The 21,004-nt window shown below is 40.7% G+C and overlaps 1 protein-coding gene across 4 annotated transcripts; it reads right to left on the bottom strand.

The window, feature by feature from the left end:
• Positions 1–1,032: 1,032 nt before the first annotated feature.
• C5H12orf4 (chromosome 5 C12orf4 homolog) lies at positions 1,033–20,961 on the bottom strand. 4 transcript variants are annotated; one of them, XM_059472195.1, is made up of 14 exons: positions 20,899–20,961; positions 19,529–19,723; positions 19,120–19,265; positions 17,859–18,040; positions 16,316–16,415; positions 16,115–16,236; positions 14,793–14,899; positions 13,042–13,239; positions 11,393–11,521; positions 10,279–10,347; positions 8,600–8,802; positions 3,591–3,648; positions 2,282–2,349; positions 1,033–1,280 (listed from the first exon to the last, which is right to left on the bottom strand). In XM_059472195.1, exons 2-14 carry the CDS (start codon positions 19,704–19,706, stop codon positions 1,188–1,190), a joined length of 1,653 nt encoding a protein of 550 aa, XP_059328178.1. In that variant the 5' UTR covers positions 19,707–19,723; positions 20,899–20,961; the 3' UTR covers positions 1,033–1,187. The 4 variants fall into 4 exon arrangements, with proteins under 4 accessions (XP_059328178.1, XP_059328179.1, XP_059328180.1 ...); XM_059472196.1 differs by lacking the exon at positions 20,899–20,961 and adding an exon at positions 20,525–20,737; XM_059472197.1 differs by lacking the exon at positions 20,899–20,961 and adding an exon at positions 20,651–20,672.
• Between the last annotated feature and the right edge of the window lie 43 nt (positions 20,962–21,004).

Genomic DNA, 21,004 nt, shown 5'->3' with positions numbered 1-21,004 from the left:
TAATTGGCTTCCAGATTCTCTAGTTTCTAGTGCAGAATTTCAGCAGTACATAGGAAGAAATTTCTGATTCAAAGTAGGGTCTGCCAGGATTCCCATGATTCCCACAGAGCAGGACTGTGGATTTGGAAATCCCACCACATGGAACCCTCACCCACAGCTGCTGTGCTGAGAGCCCAGTGCTTCTGGCAATCCCAAGAATCCCAATTCCTGACAGAATTCAGAATTCCCAGTGCTTCTGGCAATCCCAAGAATCCCAATCCCTGTGTCCATGGAAAAACTGCTTCCAGCTCCTGGCACAGCTGAGTGCCAAGATTGTCCATGATGGGGGAAAAGCAGCTCCAGGGTCCCCCTTATCCCCCATCAGTGGGATGCAGGGGGTGTCTGATTGGTTTTTTTTTGATTGGATTCAAGTTTGTCCCAAGAAATTTCATACCTGCATCTTGAGCTGTCTCCCTGGCATTTTTGATTAGTCATAAAATGTTAATGAATAAGCAGCAAATTTTATCTGTATAACAGTGTCCAGAACACTTTAGTGTTTCTATAAAGTTGTTCATATGATAAACTTTTGAATGCAAAGTCTGGAAATAAAGCAAAAAGTGTAAAAAAACGAAGACCTAAACTTCAAAATTTCTAATTGTTGTCACAAGTATATATTAAGTTTTTAAACACTTCCACCATCTACAAAATGCAACAGGGTAAATGTTTGATTCAAGTCTTTCATTTTGCAGCAGTAAAATGAGGCAGTAATAAACTTTATTCCATGGTCACTATGACAAATTCCAAAGGTTATTGTGACGTGCTCCATATTCTTTTAAAAGTCACTAAGAAAATTCAGCAAATGTTTGTAGAAGGCAGAAGACCCCAGTCCTAGCATAAGCTCTTATTGCTAGTACCTATTTTTGAGAATCACCTATATATTTCTGTAGATTTCTTACAAGTTATAATGAATGTCTTTCAGAAAAGGTGAGAAATTTATCATCAATCCTGTGCTGAAACAAAACAAGAGGCCAAAATCAGCTGCTAACAGCCAAGAACAGACAACATTTATCTTTTATTACAACACAATTCTTGAAATTGCAACAAATGCCACTTTGGGGTCATGAGTCCATAGGAAAGAGACATCCTAGTCCAGAATTTCCTAAATCTCTTCCTCTGCCAACAGGATACAGGTTAGTGCCTCACAGAAATCAGTGCTTGGAGGTCAGAGTCAGTGTGGAGGACACTCTGAAGATCTGTGGCAGCATGTTACTCAGCTGGTAAAACATTTCCTCTGAAATTGTCTGGAAAAAAAAAAAACAACAAGCAGGTAAGCTTTGTCTTTTTGTAGTTTGGAAGAATTAAGTCTCTCTCAATTTTGTTTCTTGGTATTTAAGAGAATCGCTGCTATTCAGAAGACAACAAAAATAATTTTCAAACTGTGTTACAATCGGACTGAATTCAGTTAAAAGACTGACCTAAAAAAACTGGGTGTATATTTATGTGACACCCACATAACCATTTCCAGTAGATTTCTTGTTCCAGGGATTGATTACTTCTGCCAAACATAAGCAGGACAGTGCTGCTTGTTATCTACAGGACTCCTGCTCTCTGCATTTCAAGACTAGCTTCAAATTTGGAATTTATTTGTGGCTTCTTCCTTGCTCAGCAGCTTTTAATTTGTCAAGAAATACATGTTACTCCTTTCCTAACATTAACTCTACTTTTACTGCTTTTTAGAACAAACCTCATGCTGGGCATCTTTGGATATCTTCCTGTTTCTGAAGATCAGCTAGAACTCCAAATTAAATAATTTCAGAATCTAAATCAGAACTAACTTCAAATACCTGGAGTAATTTTTTTTTTTTTGGTGAAAGTATGACTGAACTTTCTGCATTGCAGCTTTCTATGCTGTTAGACAATATGACTAATAAACAACTCAAGTTATGTAACACAAGGTTAGACCATTGGAGTAATTAACAGAAAAATGTAATTAAGTAATTAACAGAAAAAAGTACCTTTTTCAAAGGTGATGCATTCACTACTTGTAAAGGTGAATTTTGTTTGAAAGTTTGAAATTTTAGCATAATCTCAGAAAATATTACTGGGTATTCAAAACTATAAACTCACCCTTACTCCTCTTACTTACTCCTTGCCTATAAAGGCAAGGAAACAAAACCAGACAGATTAAATTAAACTCACTCAAAAAAGGCAGGCAAAAGCAAAAAAATTACAACTAGATCTGCTGACATGTGACTTGTTACCAGCAGGCTCTTGGGTTGGATATGACTTTGGTTTCACCTACCTGTGGTACCAGGAATTGTACAGTCCGAGAAATTCCTCCATCCCACGAGGCCATTTCCATCATGAAACCTAAAACACCAGCAGTGACAGAGTCTGGGTAACCTGTGCAATACTTCCCAGCAGTTACAGCATGAGCAGGCAGTGAGGGAGCTTTCACACACAAGTAGGGTGGGAACTGCCTTAATTAGGGATGTCCTCAACTACCTTTAAATCAGACCTGGGCAATCTGAATGAAACGTAGAAAAATCTAATGATGAGTTCTGCAGAATACCTACACTGAGGACACAATTATCAGTCCTCCTGTGCAGCACAGTGATGCACAGAAGTGAGGGTTTCTCCAAACAGTGTGCCATGGCTTCCTTTCACTGAGAAACAGGGGTGACCTCACTGTGGCCTTGCAGTGCCTGAAGGGAGCCCACAGGAAACATGGAGAGAGACTCTGGACAAGGGCCTGCAGTGACAGGACAAGGGGCAGTGGCTTCACACTGACAGAGAAGGTTCAGATTAGATAAGAGGAAGAAATTCTTCCCTGTGAGGGTGCTGAGGCCCTGGCACAGGGTGCCCAGAGCAGCTGTGGCTGCCCCTGGATCCCTGGCAGTGTCCAAGGCCAGGCTGGATGGGGCTCTGACCAACCTGGGATAGTGACAGGAGTCCCTGCCCTTGGCAGAGGGTTGAAATCTTTAAGGTGCCTTCCAACCCAAACAATTCTATGATTCTTTGATGATTCTATAGGGAAAAAGCTCCACACTAATTTATTGCTCAAGTAATGAACTACCAAAGGCCACAGGAATCCTCTCATGGCACGTAAAGACACTCAGAAAAACACTTGTTTAATAGAAGTGGATGGTATAGATAATATATCCATTGTGAACTACTAAAGGTCAGTTACTACAGGAAGAGGTTCCTCAAGCAGGTTGTTGAAATAAAGTGACTGGTTCAACTATTTAAGTGCAGCTCTAAAAATGCAGAAAGTAAAAACAACACTTGGAAAGAGAGAAAACCATACTGGGTCATGAGGACTATTTTTTCCTAATATCTAATCTAAACCTGCTCTCTGTCAGTGTGAAGCCACTGCCCCTTGTCCTGTCACTCCAGGCCCTTGTCCAGAGTCTCTCTCCATCTTTCCTGTGGGCTCCCTTCAGGCACTGCAAGGCCACAGTGAGGTCACCCCAAAGCCTTCTCTTCTCCAGGCTGAACAATCCCAATTCCCTCAGCCTTTCCTCCCAGCAGAGCTGCTCCAGCCCTTTAATGAGTTCATGTCCCTGCTCTGGCCTGGCTCCCCAGATCCCACTGGGGCTCCACTCCCCTACCTTTGACGCACTTGAACACGAGCTCTGCCCTCTTCAGGCACCATGGAATGGTCATCTCCTAAATGAAGAAATGAAAAACCTCAATGCCCCACAAATCTTAACAGCAAGAATAGCAGGGAAATTATTGAAAGCGATACATTTTTTTCCCTAGAACATAATTTTGAAGCAGGATTTGGGACCTAGTTTTCAGAACATTCTAGGCAGGTGTACACACCTTACAGATGACCATAAAAGCACCACCACTCCTTACTGCTAGGACAGCCAGTGTCAGAACAATATTAAACATTTTTAAACTGAGGTGTTGAATAAAAATGCTGCCAAACCCACTGGAAACTGTGCTGTTCCATTCCCCTGTGGAGCTCCAGAAAAAGTCTAATGTTCAACTGATAATTGACAGGTTCATGCTTCAGCAAATCAAAGGCAGGCTCCTGACTACATCTTAAAAGCACAATGATAACTTCTAACTGTTCTTGATTTTGTTTAATATTTCTTGGCATACCCACAACCTTCAGTAAAACCTTCTCTCTAATACTGGAACTGGAAGAAGCCCTTCCTCCTTAAGATGCATTTATGGTAAGAGTGAGAACAAACAAATCATCTGCATCTGATGAAGGAGTTTCAGATAGCAACAGCCAGCAAATCCTTACCTAAACTTAAATAGCAAAACATGACATGAAAACCACAGTGGTTTAAGATAGGGCTACAAGCCCTGGGGTAAAATTATTTAAGATTAAAGTTCATGAAACATTTTTTGGCTGTATGCTAGAAAGCAAATTACACCATGATGATGTAATTCCATCAGAGACAGAATGACTCACTGCAAACACTGCTCAGGAAGAAGAAAACAATAGCTGTTTGTTTCTGCTGTACTCTTCAACATGAAGATGAGCACTTCCTACTCTGAATACAGGAATACAGATGTGGAAACTGATTTATCATTCCAAGAAACTTTTCAAACTTAAGCTTTACAAATTTTTCACTTAAGCTTTACATTTTTTCACTAAAGCCAGTCTCTATTTTGCAATGTCAAACACACAGTGCAATCTGTTGTTATCAGAAAGCTTAATTTTAGGATTAAACAAAGTTATTTGAGAGGCAAGGTTATCTAAGAATGCTCAATGATAACACAACTGATAAACTGGATGTGTGGCTTCATTAAACAACTACTGAAAGCCAAAGTTCCTCCTCAGGTGGGAAGATCTCCGGCAATCCCCCAAAATACATTGTATGTTAAAAACTGGGTAAGTTTGAAATATATTTTCATAAATCTTTCATTATATAATCACATGCTGCTTTTAGGGTATACACCACAGTAATCAGAACAGTGATGGACAAGTTTGGATTTGTACTTTTGTTGTGGTTGCCTTTTGACTTTTTTAATTTTTAAGGATTCTGGAAGCAACACTTGGTGTTTATTATAACTCATCTGCTCCTATGTGCTTTCTGTCACAAGTAAGTTTTATAGCTGGTTTTGATCACTGCTTTGGCTTAGTAAAAAACAAGTAACTAAGAAGAACAGTCTCTCTCAGGAGCACTTCGAGCAATCAGTGGTGGGAACTGAGCCTTAAACAGACTGATCAACACAGCAGGATATGACACCATTCCTTGGACTATTTGAGAGGAACAGAGATTAAGGTTTGTGGGCATCCAGGGAGATAACAGAATGTTGCTCCATGCAAGCCAAAAGAACTGAAAATGACATAGCAGTGATTCAATTCTAATCCATCTTCATACACCAAAGTTCTCATGAATTCACCACATCACCATGAGTTTTCTCTGGTGTGGAAATGAAGAATCAGCTAAGCAACAATGCAAAATACAGAGAAGGACATCAGAAGCAAAAAAGCAAACAGCCAACCTCTTAGAGGGAGTTTTGGATAACAGCTTTCAAGAAAGTTAAAAAAAAAACACCTGGAACTTTGGGTGTTTTTCACTAGCAGAGACACTTCAACCCTTTTTAAGATGCAAGCATTTTGTCCAATTAGGATTTCTTTGACTCATTAACAAAAAAAAAAAACCAAAAGAAGAGGGGGAGGAGAGACCAGCTTCACTGGTCTTTCACATATTTTTCAAAGTGAGAAAGATACAATCCTTTTGATTTTATTTTAATTTAATTTATTATAGGCTCACTACATAGGGCTGCTTAGGGCTTGGGTCTTTGCAGAACCATGCTGTAATCAAGTAAGTAAAACAGTAAAGTCCACATACATCATGTGGAAAAATATTTCAAACTGAACTTCAGTGGGAAATTTCAGTTAGAATTAGCAAGGTGTTTAACTTGGTGCATCTGTGCAAATCCTAAACACTGGATGAGCAGATAAAAATTTAAAGCCATGAAACTCAGATGAGAAATCTGAGATCAATACACCCATCATAACCTCTCTATGGACATAAACCATGTTCATAAATATTTGTTACACAGCTTACACTTCTTTCATTTCTACTTTAAAAAAAAGTTGTCTTAATTTATGGTAATAGAGACAACTGCACTGAGGTCACTGAAGAGTCACATTTTTGTCACTGCTGCTGTGTGGACAACAGCAATGTTGAAGCTACCAAGGGAGGGTGCCAGCTCTGGCATTTTTAGCTATGCCTTGCTGTTAGAGCCACTTCATTTTCCAGTTTATAGTAGATTCCAGTGATCAGTAACACCTCACTTGGCCTGAAATCAAACTTGCCTGCTTTTGCCTTTCTCAGGTATCAAATCCAGTTTCCTTCCTTCATTTAATTTAAGAGAGATCTGTTTTGGTTGTTCTTGCCATAAGAAAAACAAAGGAAAACAGAACTCTTGATATTTTTTTTTTCATAGAAATAATGAAATCTAACAGCTTCTTTGAGATCAATACAGTCAAACTGACAGAGAGCAGGTTTAGATTGGAGGGTGGTGAGGTCCTGGCACAGGTTCCAGGAAAGCTTGGATGGAGTTTGGAGCAACCTGGGAGAGTGGAAGGTGTCCCTACTCATGGTAGGTGATGGGACAGATAAGCTTAAGGTCTCTTCCAACCCAAAGCAGTCTGTGATACCGTAATTACTTTTGTGAGGCTATAAACACCACTCATCCATCTACATTAGGAGAAAACCTTTGGAAAAAGCACAGAGAACACTGCTAATGAATGCCTGTCCCAGGGAAGCATGGAAACATCTCTGCAGCTGGGCTCCTGGTTAACCACCTCACAAAAATGTTCTTCTGTGGGTGGTAAATGCAGAGTCAGAACTGCGGCTGCCAAAGGCACCGAGTTCAGGGCAACTTTCAGAAATCTGTCATTACTCACTTCTCCCTCAACAAGGAGTTACAGATTTGTGTGTTTCAAAGCAGGTCAGCCAGCTGCCAAGCACTGTAATAAGCAAGCTGCTAATGCAAGTCATACAAAGCACTTGTGCCTAAACACACAGTTACCATCCAGCTCACCTTCTGCTTACTCTGCTAAGACTTAAAATCTTAATACAAAAGGTAAATCGTTTTACCAGGATCTTTTAAGAATCCAGCACTAGACAAGACAATTCTTCAGTTTCACACATCTCAAGGCATGTTGAACACTTGGTCGTGGTGCTTTATTTATAGTTTAAAATACAGATATGCAAGCAGAAGCTAAAACTAGCCAGGTTTAAAGGAAACAAAAACCAGAAGAACATAATCAGGTGGCACCTTGATTAAGAAAAAGGTTGATATATTTAATAAATGTCTGAAACACAGCGACTGGGTCCCATGAGTGACCCAGGCTGCTGTCCTGCATGTTGATTACTTGTATTTGCACCCAAAGAAAGATCTCAGTACAAAAGATGAAAAATTTCATAAATAATCTAATCTGTTCCTGAAAGCCTACTTTTATGTAGGGAAACACATCCTTTAGGAGCTTCATTATTGTCTTTTTACCTTTTCATTATGATAGACCCTGATCCTGAAAAAAGGACGACTTTCACTCTGTGTTCCAGTAAATTCTATTATAAAACCTGTCACTGTTAAAGGTAATCCACTGGTGAACATTTATCTTTCTGAGTCAGCCACTTTCCACAAAGGAAAGGCAACATTGAGTCTAACAGTGAAAAATCAAAGGGTTATTTAAAATAGAAACCTCTCCAACAGACTGAAATTATTACTGATATCCTTGCATGGATGACAGAATTATCTTCTTTTTCTCATTTCTTTAGGTTTACAGCTCTTCAGGATAGGAGGCATATGGCTGTACTCCCTGCCCATCACTTCTTTCCCTGCCTTCCCACCCCTTTTCTTCCCTGTGAGCCAGGTGTGACAGAGAAAAGAGGCTGCCAATAGTTTTAAATTGCTGTGCACTGAGAAATGTTACAGCTGATTGAGAGACAAGCCCTACACCAGAGTCCCACTACAGAAGAAAATACAAAACTCAGCACAGTAAGTAAGAACACAAAGAGCATCAGCAATATGCTACCTCTTGCCCAACCAGTATTTGAGGGGACTTAGAGAGGAAACAGGGACAGAAATTAGGCAGCAAAGGAGACAGGTCAAAGTGAAGGTGAAATTTGGTTGCTCCTGTGTAGGGCTGAGGTGGTAGAAGATTTACAGAAGGTAGTGTTTAGATTTACAGAACTCTAAGCCAAGCTTTGCCAGTTCTGCTGCTTCCAAAAGTTAGTTTTAATGTTTGCAGCTAAAGATAATTAAAAGAAGGGATCTGGTATCACTACTGCATCAGCAACTCTGAAGGTGCAGTTTCTAAGCAAGAACTACCAGTTGTGTAGTCCCATCTTCTATTAATACTTGTACCACTGCAGTGAGATGGATCTAGGAAGTGAATTGTCCAAAAGGAGGGGTTGGAATAAAAACTTTGAGTCATTCAGCTGGCTGAGATGTTTTTAATTGGTCTATTAAAAACATGGCTCCTTAATTTGGGTCACCATGTATATACAACTACCATGTGGTGTGGCAGAGGCCTGTGAGTGAGGAAACCATCCCATTTGGCCTAAATCAGCACAAAACACACCATTTGCAAAAATCCAAGGATATAAAACCAGCCCAAACATTTCCATTTACTTACTTCTGACATTTCATGCACTAGCAGGAGGGGAATGCTGATGGTGGTGATGTCGTGTGTGCAGCACACCTTGAGGATGTTCCTGAGCCCCATGATGGCCGGGTCTCGGGCGGTCACGTTCACAGACCTGACGTTGTCATCCACGCACAGGTGAAAGGCAACGTGGATTTCTGAGAGGTTTGAGTGCCTTGTGATGTAGAACTCTCCTGCACAATAAGGCAAAGCAGGAAGGGAAGAAATCATAGTAGTGATGTGTACTGAAATCCAATTGTTTGGAAGTGTAAGAAAGATAAAAGGCAAATACAAATATACAGCAGAGATGAGGACATACACAGGAGATCTAAAAATCTCTTGGACTGTCACTGTTTTACATCCATCCCACACTCTCTCCCCTGCTTTGATGGGTTCCACTGGCATCATGGCCACATGGTGTAATGAACCATAACAGTGCCAGCACAGGATATGATCTCTATATAGCACAAAACAGAAAAACAAACCCAGAGGAGGTGCAATACTCAAAATACACAATGCAAGCACGGAATTGCAGACAGATGTGGGAGGCGGAAAGGCCAAAAAAGGATGGGTTCAAATAGAGGATGCACAGAGCCTGTGGAAAAAGATAGTGGGTTATGTAACAACTGAGATATGCCACTGGAACACAAGGGGATCAGTGACCATTAGAATTTAAAATAATTCAGAGTAGTGGGAAGGTGAGTTACAGAGTTGCTTGAAAAAAGGAACCAAGACATCTTGTTGGGGGTATTTTTAGATTTAGTATTCATTTATCAAAGGTGAGAGGCAGTGAAATCCAGGTCTCTCCATTGGTCCTTTGCACTGGAGATCCAAAGTCTACAGTACAGTCAAGGGAAAAGCAGGTGTGCAATGCCCCCACTTTTTCAGTCAACAAATAAACATCTTCCTTCAAACCTATTCCCACTGGCCACTGAAGTTAAAATCTTTTCTTTGAACTGGAACAGCTGCAGAATGGGTCTGTACTCCTTCTGGATGACTGCAAAGCAGGCAGGAATCCCCAGCAGTGACCATCTACGAGCAGTAACACAGGCCACTGCAACAAGACACCTGGATTTATCTGGTGCAAGTTGATTTACAATACACTCCCACTAAAAATATTTATGACAGTCATGAAATCAATTTTAATAAGCCCTCACTCAACCACCGGTTGTACAGACTTAACTCCTTCCCCTGCATCTTAAATTCAACAGCAGCTTTCCTTACTAAACATCACAATATACATTGAAGATACTTCCCCTGAGAGAGGGATTTCTGAAAGTTAAAAAATCCACTCAAAACTGCTTTTCTGTACCACAGCAGTAATATACATATAGCCATTTTCAAAAATAAAATTAGCTGATAGTATTGAAGTTTTACCTTTCCTACAAGATGCTCGGAGGTTTATTTTTTTCACCCTCAAATTCCAAAAGGAAATTTTAGGCAAAGAGAAGTGATTTGCCCCATGCCATGTGATGCAGTGGCAAAGCTGGGAATAGAAACCAGATGTCCTGACACCCAGTTCTCTGCCTCAGCCACAGGAACATCCTTCTCCTCTGATTGAGGTCAGCTTGGGTTCAGTTTATAATTTATGTTCTGACTTTAGAGCTAAAAATGTGGATGGTATAAAACAATTTGCTTCAGGAAGAGGGGGTCAATGCCACACAACTCACCTGGCAAAATGTTCGACTGGTTTCGTTCGATATTCTTTAATTTATCTTCATTCCCACTGATTTTGTTTTCTGCGTATGAACACATGGAACAAGTATTAATCATATCCTCTGTTAATTACACTTGGGCATGAAAAGGTTCATGTACTGATATCTGGCTTGAATTTTGACCATGAAGTCCTCAAAATGCAAGGGGGATGGGTAGAAGAGTTTTTGCTGTCTTCAACACATCCCAAACTGAATCCTACCTCAAATCCCTGCCTTTCTTACTTACCATCCCATGATATTTCTTCATTTGGACAACAGCAAACAGTATTCTCAGACATAACAAGAACCTTTGGAAGCTGCCCCCACAATCACATATTATCTTGCTATTGCTTTCTTTTAATTTCAACAAATTAAAACAAAATTGGTCCTAAGAGATTTACATAAATCAGCAGCATAAAACCAGCTTTCACCATTTCCCTTGAGATGCAGCAATATGCAGGTTCTCAAGGGAACTTGTTTTTCTGTGTACTCATATTTGTTCATGTTCTAGATGCATTTAGATCACATAAGTAGCTCTCTGGAGGGAAACCAAAGTTACATGATGTACAACTGCACTGCCTAAACACCATGTGGTCAGAGCATTTCCCAGCCACTTGCAAACACAAATGTAAGGAAAACCATTCCCAAAACTTTGGCCAGCACAAGAGAGCTAAATACACATTTAGTCTATTTCTTATTTGGTTTTCAGCATTCACTTTAAAATAAGGGGGGAAAGGTAATAAACTTCTTTTTCTGCAATTTTCAGAGATTTAAATGTAAGTGGCAATAAAAAGATAAAGACAGATAAAGTTTGTGCTGCTACAGGAAGTTCAGGAAAGCAGAATGGCCTGATGTACTTCCCATGCTGCTAAAATGTAACTTTTATAAGTTGATTCATTTTAAAGGAGCAGCAAAGACAACACCCGAACACCACATTCTCTGTGAATTTCACACAGTTTCTTGAGGAACCCAAACATTCCATTTTACAGATGAAATAACTGCAGAAGAGTGGCAGGGACTCTGCCCTGCCCACAAACATCCCTCTGACCACTGTTCTATTTCAAGGAGGGTAATTTTGGTTGTCACTGACCGTGGTGTCTTTTTGTCTTGCTGCTACGCTGTGCTCTAGCCTTAAGTACAACCTTCTGGACAATTTCAAGTTGTTCTTGGATTCCAGGAAAATGGAAATCCGTGCATTCTTGGCAAACAGTTGCGAAATCTAGGAAAAAAATAAGATTGAAATGCATGTCCTGAGGTGGTGCTCAGTAACCTTATGTAATTCTACTCTACTGATCAAGTAAATGCAGCTATAAAGGCAAACTCTCCAAAAGCAGATAAAGCCCTACTGGACTCCTCTTCCAAAATTTATTGAGGATTTTATTTGACAGATTGTGACATGGTCTCAATACTTTCCCCTCTACTGTGGGTACAGGATCTAGTTGGTGGCTACAAGATGCAATTTTGTGTTTAATGGCATTATTTAAATTTCTGTCTTCTCTCATTGCCTAAAATATAGCATAAAACCAGATACTCTCCTTTTGTTATTCATTTAAATACTTAAACAGTTACAGTACCTGCAAAACAAGTACAAAATAATATTGTTACAATTAAACTACTTGGAAACCATCAATAGCAACCAACAAATGCAACTGTAGGTTTTCCTGGTTCACTTCCCTCTCCTTCTTGCTACAAGCCTGATTCCAACTGTTTCCAGGAAATATCAAGCACCATTGTGCATTTTTTTTACATCATGCAAGAATAATGACAAGTAATAGTCAAAAAAAGACATTCCAAGTGTATTTGTAGCAGCTGATGTCACAGCTGAGACAGCCACCATACACAGAGCACCACCATACAATTTCCCAAGGCTTTAAGCATCAGCCCATAGAGAGTAACATCAGATCACTTCAGAGGGCTGCAAGCATCCTCCCTTCTTGCTCTTTAGCCCAGCCTTTCACACCCCTCACGTTCATGCACTGCACCTGTGTGCCCTCTGCTCCCTTTGGTGACTGGTCAGCACACCTGGCACTCCATGGCTCACTGCCTTCAATGCTGTTCCCTGTCCTGCACATCCCCTGTAACCCACTGGGGATGAGGCTCCACAGCCCCACTCCCAATTTTGGTATTAAACTTCAAGACAGAAGTGGGAGAGTCAACCAGGAATAAACAGAAGTTCCTTTGGTTCATCTTGATAGAAAACACCATCATAGTGCCCACTTACTCAAAAGACACTCACTCAAATTAATCAAACTTTCCAGGAGTAGGGAAGCCATGTTCCTACTGTTCATTTTTAACAAAATTCACAGTATAAAAAGGACATGGTATTTTTATATATTTACCTATCACTTTAAAATCTGGGCATATTTCTTTTTCATTTTTGCAAATAGGTTTCATTGTGATAATCTGGTATTGAAAGAGTTAGAAACTCCTATAATAAATTTGTCTAAATCAATATTGAGGAGTCCTCTTCAATATTGCCTGTTACTCAGACACAAAATGTAGGGAAGAGATGAGAGATAACAGCACAACACTATCCTCCATCCTCATCCATATCTCTTTTTGCATTTGTTGCCCTTTTTCCATACCATATGCAAAACATGAGTGCCCTCCACTGAATTTTAATTTTACAAAGAATATTTTTCTGTGAGAAAAGACAGCCAGATTTTATTCTAATTTATTATTTTATTCTAATTTATTATTTTACTCATTGTTGACAGTGCCTCTCATTAGAAGACTCACCTCTTTTGATTCCACTGTATGAGCTGATCCTGTTGTCCACCAGCAACACCAGGCCACAGAGGGAAGTTGAGTAGAGGGACATGGCAGTCTGAAGCCTGTGCAGCTTCACCCCACTGCGCTGATTGCGCTTGTGTTTGCAGAAATCCAACATATCAGCTCTCAGCAGCCTCAGGTTGTGCATGGTCTTCAGCTGAGCTCCTGCACAGAGCACATGTGGCCCAATCCCAGTGGAAGACTAACTTAGTGCAGTACAACATAAACTCAGGACTCAGATTGAAATAGAAGGGCACAAAGTGCTTCCCTAAAATCTGGAAGGGAGCTGTAACCAGTAACACCCAGAGGAAGTTCTCAGCCACTCATTCAGTTTGCAGTTTTACAGACACATCAGCAATTCACAAAGCAGCAATAAAGACGCGGTGTTCTCACAAAGTGAGGCTTGCCCATGCCTGAAAAGAGCCTTGTTCCCACTGCAGAATCACAGAATTATTAAGCTTGGAACAGACTTTCAAAACCAAGTCCAACCTGTGCCCAATCCCCGCCCTGTCACCAGCCCACTGAGTACCATGTCCAGGCATTCCTTGGACACTTCCAGGGATGAGGACTCCAAACCTCCCTGGGCAGACCCTTCCAACCCTATCTGTGAAGAAATTCCTCCTGAGGAGTACTGCAGGGCTGGGGATGAAATACTGATATGTGGTGGTGTATCCTTCCACCCTTCCCAGAACCACTCCACAAGCTCAGGAACTCCTGCTAGGCCTTAGCATTTGTGCAATGAGCTGGGTGCTGAGGCATCCCTGGGCCATCCCAGGAACTGCTGTGTGGCTGAAGTGGGAGCTGCTTGGAGGGGAAGAGATCATCAGTCAGCCCCTGACAGCCTGGAAACATCCCCTACCTGATCATGGCCCAAGGGGAACAGCACCACTGCTGCTGGAGCTCTGGAAACTCCAGCAATTCAACCTGAGGATGAACATTTTCCAAATGACTCAAGGCAATCATCTCACAACCCTATGGACCATGGTCCTAAGGGATGTCCTTGGAGCTTTCCTGCACCACAGCAGGCACACCAGCATCTCCCTCTGACAGACATGCCTCTCAGAGCTTGCAAATTCCCAAGTTTGTGATACTGGGAAGGATTGTTGCTGCCCATCTCTGTCTAAATCATTTTAGATTTTGTTATAATCCAGTTTTCCTCTCTGTGTTTTACCTACATAGTAATAGAGTGAACCTTGACTTTGAACCTTTTTGCTCTTTTGCAAATTTGTATCAAACTTCCTCAGTCTGATGCCTTTGCTGATGATTTTTTAAGTGACCTAAACCACTCCTGCACAACATAACATGGTGAAAACAGCTCAAGAAGACTTTACTGCACAAACAAAAATACAAATTGCAAGTATCTATTCTACTGTCAACTGATCTCAGGAAGTGAATTTCGTAAACACATTTTTCTACCACAAGTAAGAAAAGTCAAAGCATCACTTTTAGGCAATATACTTTGCTGTTGCTGTGCTTTTTCACATGAGTCACCCAACCAAAACAGACAAAAATTTACTTCTAGAATATTTTCCATTAAGATTTCCACCTATTTCAGACATTGCTTGATACAGTTTATGCTGTTCTCTTACACATGTAAAGAACAAACACAAAACAACTCCAAACTATGGATAATGCACATTGAGAGTTAAATAGTGTAAATAATACTTGCTTTGGATACATTATTAATTACCAGCTTTACTTGGGTTTACTCCACTTACCTAAATGAATAGTAAAGCTTTCTTCCAACAGCCTTTGCTCTTCATAGATTCTCCCATTTCCTTCCACAGATTCCCTCAGCTGGCTGGGCTGAACTTTAATTTCATCACTGAAATAATTAGAGAAGTACCAAGAAGTTAATCCTAATTTTGATTCAAGACCAACAACATTGGGAAAGTTATCCCAAGTTTTCTCAGCTGACCTGTGGAAACCAGGAGATCAAACCTATGAGCATGAGCTCCATTCATGAGGTTTCACCTTTGCCTTCCTGGCAGCAGAAGGAGGAAACTTCACTGTTAGATTACATTATTTAGCCCATTTGTAAAGCATTCCAAGACTAAGAATTAAAAATAAGTCACAATACCTAGTTATAACATAGTATAAGAATGCAGGAATAAAAGGAAAACAAAAAGAATTCTCTTCAACCTATTCACAGCAGCCAAAACCTTATTTATGAAGTTATTTAATAAAGCATTTCTTTTCTTCTTTCCACACAAAACGGGAAATTAAAAACCACCTTCTCAAATGTTCCACAGTGTTCAAACTCCCAGGAAACATTTCAGATATCAGTTTTAATATTTTCGCTAAATTCAACTGTCTGGTAGTGATACAACAAATACTGTTCCTAATACATGAAAGAACAGCATTCAATTTGTCACTGCATTAGTGAGAAGTTTCTGTTTTCAAAGTGCCTCACTTCCAAAGATCTCTTATAAACTTGCAAGCAATTCTACTGATTTCAAACGCCAAGCAGCAGTGTCCTAGTGATAAAGAATAAGGATCCCACCCAATTTACAAATTCTAATTTCTCTGCCATTTCCTTAAACAGAGGAAAGCTTCTCATTCAACTCTCTCCACAAGTGTTCACGCTAAAAAATTCCATTTTTAGCTGTCCAGTGGCATACATACAGAAAGAAAAAAGAGGATTGTTAATTCAAACCACTGTTACCATTTTTTTAAAGTACCATTATTCTCCAGAACATGCTTAGGTGGTAACAGAAAGCTTTGTGAAACAGTGTTAAAGACAGATATAGGAGAGGAAGGCGAAACAGGAGGAAATTCCACTCATGTTAAGCTGCACTTTAGTGCATTACAACACTTTCTGGTACAGAGATGTTGTAACATCACACAATGAAGAAACTCCTGAAATTATACATATTTCTTTATGATGGTCTATTTGCCTTTGATTATCCTAAGCAAATTATTTATAGATATTATCATATCATAATAAATAGGACTATAGTACTCTATTTAGGAGATTATGCAAACACAAATACTTTGAACTATTTCAGCTGAAATTCAGCATCACAGAGGAATTAAATACCTGACTGAGCTGTTGTTGGGATTCTTTAGGTCTTGATGAAGCTTTATCACCCACTCCTGATATTCCTGCTTCTGGATAGCAGTAGTCTGTTTTAATTCATTGGTCCATTTGTTCTCCAAATCCTGACAGGAGAGCAGTGATAGTTTGAGTGATGTGAGTGTTCTTTTTAAGGAGATTATGTGCATGGCATATTCTAGTTACCTGCTGAGACTCAAAATGCTGAGCTGCTAAGGAATTCACATCCTGGTCAGTCAGTGACTTCCCAAGCTCCTGCATCACCTTATCCATTTCAGCTCCTTGCCTGAAAGGGAAGCAAACACAGAATTCAGAAGACTGGCAGCAGAACACCTTTTGCTGTGATAAAACAACAAACTTGGTTGTTTGTTACTGACAGAATGAACAGTCACAGATTTAGCAATATAAATCCACAAAACAAACTGGCCTTAAGGGTCAGGTCAGTCAGCCCCTGTGTAAACAGAACATCATTTACCCTCATTTGGGACAGTCTCAGCTGCCACCAACATAGGGATGTGATAAATTCCAACAGACTCAATTCACAGCTACATTACACCTGAGCTCTACAACAATACTGCTGTTTCTTCTGTATGCATGCTTGAGAAGAGACAATAGGAGCAAAAAGATTTGCTAACACCCTACTGGCAACATTGACCCTCAAACCAGAAATACATACAGTTCAGTCCATTAGTAACCATAGCATGAAGTGATTTTGCACTGTCTAGTGTGAGCTCAAACACACACAGCTCAAGAGGAATATTGCTACTCAGAATGCTAAACCAGACCTACTGGAATTACTTTGAAAAATCCACACTCAACGTGTTCCCTCTTGTGGATAAAGGAGTCACTTGCAGCTTGCAGCTGTGGAAGCTTATTCCAGAACTCCAGCCTCAAACTTGTCATGGAATACATTGCTGTCGAGAGGACCATGACACACAGAGTGCCACCATGCCATTTCAGAAAGCTTCAACCCATACAGAGTAACATCACTTCAGAAATCTACAAACATCAGCTCATCTTGGCCTTCAGCCCAACCTTTGACACCCCTCACCTTACATGCACTGCACCTGTGTGCCCTCTGTTCCCTTTGGTGATCAGCACACCTGGGCACTCCATGGCTCGCTGCCTTCACTGCTGTTGCCCTGTCCTGCACATCCCCTGCAGCCATCGGGGATGAGGCTCAGCCACAGCCCCATTCCCAATTACCACACAGACTCAACACTTTCTGGAAATCAAAACTTACATTCTCTTCAGTCACTGAAAATAACAGAAGGTCACCAAAGTAATATAAGGTAGCTGACCCTAATGACATCATGGAATCATGGAATGATTTGGGCTGGAAAGGACATGAATGCTCATTTCATGCCAACTCCTGCCATGGGCAGGGACACCTTCTGCCTGACCAGGTTGCTCAGAGCCCCATCCAACCTGGCCTTGGATACCTCTAGGGATGAGGCAGCCACAGCTTCTCTGGGCAACCTGTGCCAGGGCCTCACCACACCCCAAGTAAAGAAGTTTTTCCTAATACCCAATGTAAATTTTCACTCTTTCAGTTTGAAGCCATTCCCCCTTGCTCTAAATACTCTTGTGCCAGCCAAGTGTTGTCTGACTCGGGGTTTGCACAGACAAATACCAACTACACACATTGTCCTATGACTTTACACACCCAGTGGCATGTACCCCTATCTAATAAAAGAAAGGAAAACCTAAATAATAAAAAAAGTAATACCTTTCACGTAGCTTTTTCAGCTCCACGTCCCTTTCACTTATTAATTCTGAAATGCTAACAAAATAATTGTGTTCCAGGTTTAACAGCATTTCAGAAGCTGGAGAATGGATCAGATCATGATAAACATCTGCAAAATCTTCATCCCAGCTGGTTTCTTCAGGTTTGGCATGTTCTAATGTTGTCTAAAGAAAAGGTAAGAGATTTTAATGGATAAGATTCCTCTTAGGACATATAAAGATCCCTCATAATGGTGGGGCAAAACCATGGGGGCCCACACACAGCCTGTACCATACTTAAATTATCTTCCCTAATTTAAGCTTCCTGGCATTCTACTTTAGATTTCAATTTTCTCCTCTCCCATTCTTTATCTTTCAAAGCAACTAAAGGCAGAATCATTAAGGCTTGGACTACAGTAAGGAATTACCAATTTTCACACAACACCAGCTTGGAAAGAACAGCAATATCCACAATAATATTTGCACCTGGTGAATTTTAGATAAGGCCCAGAACACCAGCTGTGCAAACAAAAATGCTTTGCTAGTGAGGATGACTAACTGCTGATGTCACTAAGAATTCCATCAACAACACTGATTCAAGAAAAGCTATTTTTATTGAACAAAGAACAGCCCAAGAATGCCAGTTTTGCAAGCTTTTAATGGGATTTTTCACCTTTTTCTATATTTCATGAGAAGCAAATTCAATTCCTATAAACTTCTCTTTAAACACTGCAGGCTTGTCATAAATTTTTTCTTTTCACTAGGACTCCTCCAGTTCTTTTACATTCCACTATTTTTAAGATCCCATGTGAAACTGGAGACATTATTCCAACTAAAGCCTCCTAAATAATCCTTCCTAAATAATATGAACCCAAAAAATGAACTGAAAAGTCTCTCTCAACTATACACTTTCTCCTTCTAACCTTAATTACTGTTACTGAGTTTTAGGATAGGAGTGTCACTTCATTACCTCTTGCTTTAATTCTAAGCCACTATGAGCCTTGTGCCTATATTTGTTTGAGTATCAACTGTTGAATGAACAAACCACCATTTTTTGGCTCTCCATTTTCTATCTTTCTACTCTATTAAAATTAAGAAGAACTTGTAGGATGAAGACTTGATGCTCACTTTCAGAAAAAGAGAAAAAACTGCAAGAATTGCAGTGAATTTTAGTGTAATAATTAATCCTCACAACTGTGATTGCACACACACACATACTCTCACAAAGCAAGCCTTGAATATTAACTTTCCAGCCTTAATCTTACCTCTTTATAAGCTTTAGCCCAGGTATCTGCCAGCTGGTTGATGTCTACTTTTCCTGATTTCACTGCTTCCAGAGCCACTTCAGCTTCTCTGTCATAATCTTTTATGGTTTCCTCTTCTACAAATTTACTAAGAGATTGCTTCAGGTCTGTTACAAGAAGAAAATGGTCCATCAACAGAACACATCAACAATCACCCAGGAAACCTGTAAGAACAGTTTTTCACCTGAAAACCTTTTCCTTGCTAGCACTTGCTAGCACTGACAGTAATTTTCTCTGATGTTCTGCTGTTTAAAAACCAATTTTGTAAACACTGTTCCAGTAAAACACTGTTCTTTTGGTTTCTTAGAGCAAGCTGTAAGATGCTTGTGGACAAGGATACATGAGATTAATTTAAGAAACCAATTCATACCATTTTCTATAAAGCAAGGCAGGTTGTGCAGAACCATCAGCCGTCCATGCAAATGACTGATATTCTCTTGCACAGGGAATTTGAGAGGCACAGTAAGCACAAAATGTTCATTTCCAGCACTGAATTCGTACACATAGTCTCTCTCTCTAGTTATAATCTTTCCTTTATTAGGTTTCATCCTCTTGAGTTTGTTTCCTGCAACAAAAATGGAATTAACAAGAATTACATTTTCGTAAACTCATAAGTAAAAAATGGTAATGAAAAGCCATGGCTTTGCTAATAATTAACTGCCAAAAATACTTAACTCCCCAAATTTTCATAGATACTCAGTTTTGACTTCCAAATACATGCATCTGGAACTGAAGCATAAATACCAGTTTCCAAAATATCAAATGCTTCTAAAATGTATTTGAGTGTGTCAATATATAAACTTGGGTAATTGCTCTTAAAAATTACACTGCAAAATTTCCTGACTTAAAAGCAGAAGCAAGGCAGATGGGAATCCTGATAAATAGAAAAATAAAGAAAACACCTAAACTTCTGTCATGGATGCCTCAAAAGCTGAAATCCTGCAGAGTGCACTGAGATTTTATTTCCTCCTTTCTGCAGGTGCAAGGCCGGGGGAGTGGGGGAGCGGATGTTTGCAACGATTTTTAGAAAGAGCTGATTTTGTCTTTCTGTAACCTGCATTAAAAATAAGCCAAAAGAGATGCAAAGGGGGCTGTGTAGAGTGAAAATACAGGCTGAGATAAGCGTGCTGGTATTTTTACCCTCCACAGGGTTCCTCTGCTCATTCACATGCCTCCGTATTTAACATCCCCTACAAAGCTGGACACATTGATTCAGATGAACCCTCCCCAGTGCTAAAAACCACACCCCGAGGAAAAGAAAAAAAACAATAAAAATAAAAAATTCCACAGCAGAATTCACGGGTTTAGGGTTCGGTTGTTTGTTTTGGTTTTTTTTTTTTTGGGGTGGGTTTTTTAGTGAACAAACCTATGTGCTAGACACAGACGAATCAAACCAGTTTCAAAAACATCTCAGGGCAACCAGTATTGATGCGAGGCGGTGTCCCGGCCTGTCTGGGAGCGGATTCAAAGGGAAATCCTGGGAAACACAAACCCGACCACGCTCTTCTGCTGCTCCCCGATGCAGCGAGGAGGTGGGGAGGGAGCTGTTACACAGGGAGTGTTCCGAAGAGGATCGGAAATCGCAGGCTCCAAGCCGGCAGGACACGGCCTGCGGGAGCCCCTCCGCGCCCTCCCCGCCGCGGCAGCTCCCGGTGCCCGCATTCCCTCCGCTGCAAGCGGCAGCGCCCGCGGGCACCGGGAGCCTCGCGGCCGTGCCCGGTCCGTCCCGTCCCGGCTCACCTGGCTCCGGGCGGCCAGTCGCGGGTTAACCGGGCCGCGGGGAAGGGCGAGCCGGGATGTTCCGCCTCCCCGCTCCCGTCATCGCAGCTGCGCGTCCGCAGCGGCA

Source organism: Ammospiza nelsoni, chromosome 5, assembly GCF_027579445.1.
Source record: "Ammospiza nelsoni isolate bAmmNel1 chromosome 5, bAmmNel1.pri, whole genome shotgun sequence".
In the NCBI taxonomy this organism is placed as follows: Eukaryota; Metazoa; Chordata; class Aves; order Passeriformes; family Passerellidae; genus Ammospiza; species Ammospiza nelsoni.
Note: the sequence above shows the minus strand (reverse complement) of the source record. Positions and strands in the feature narration are given on the sequence as shown.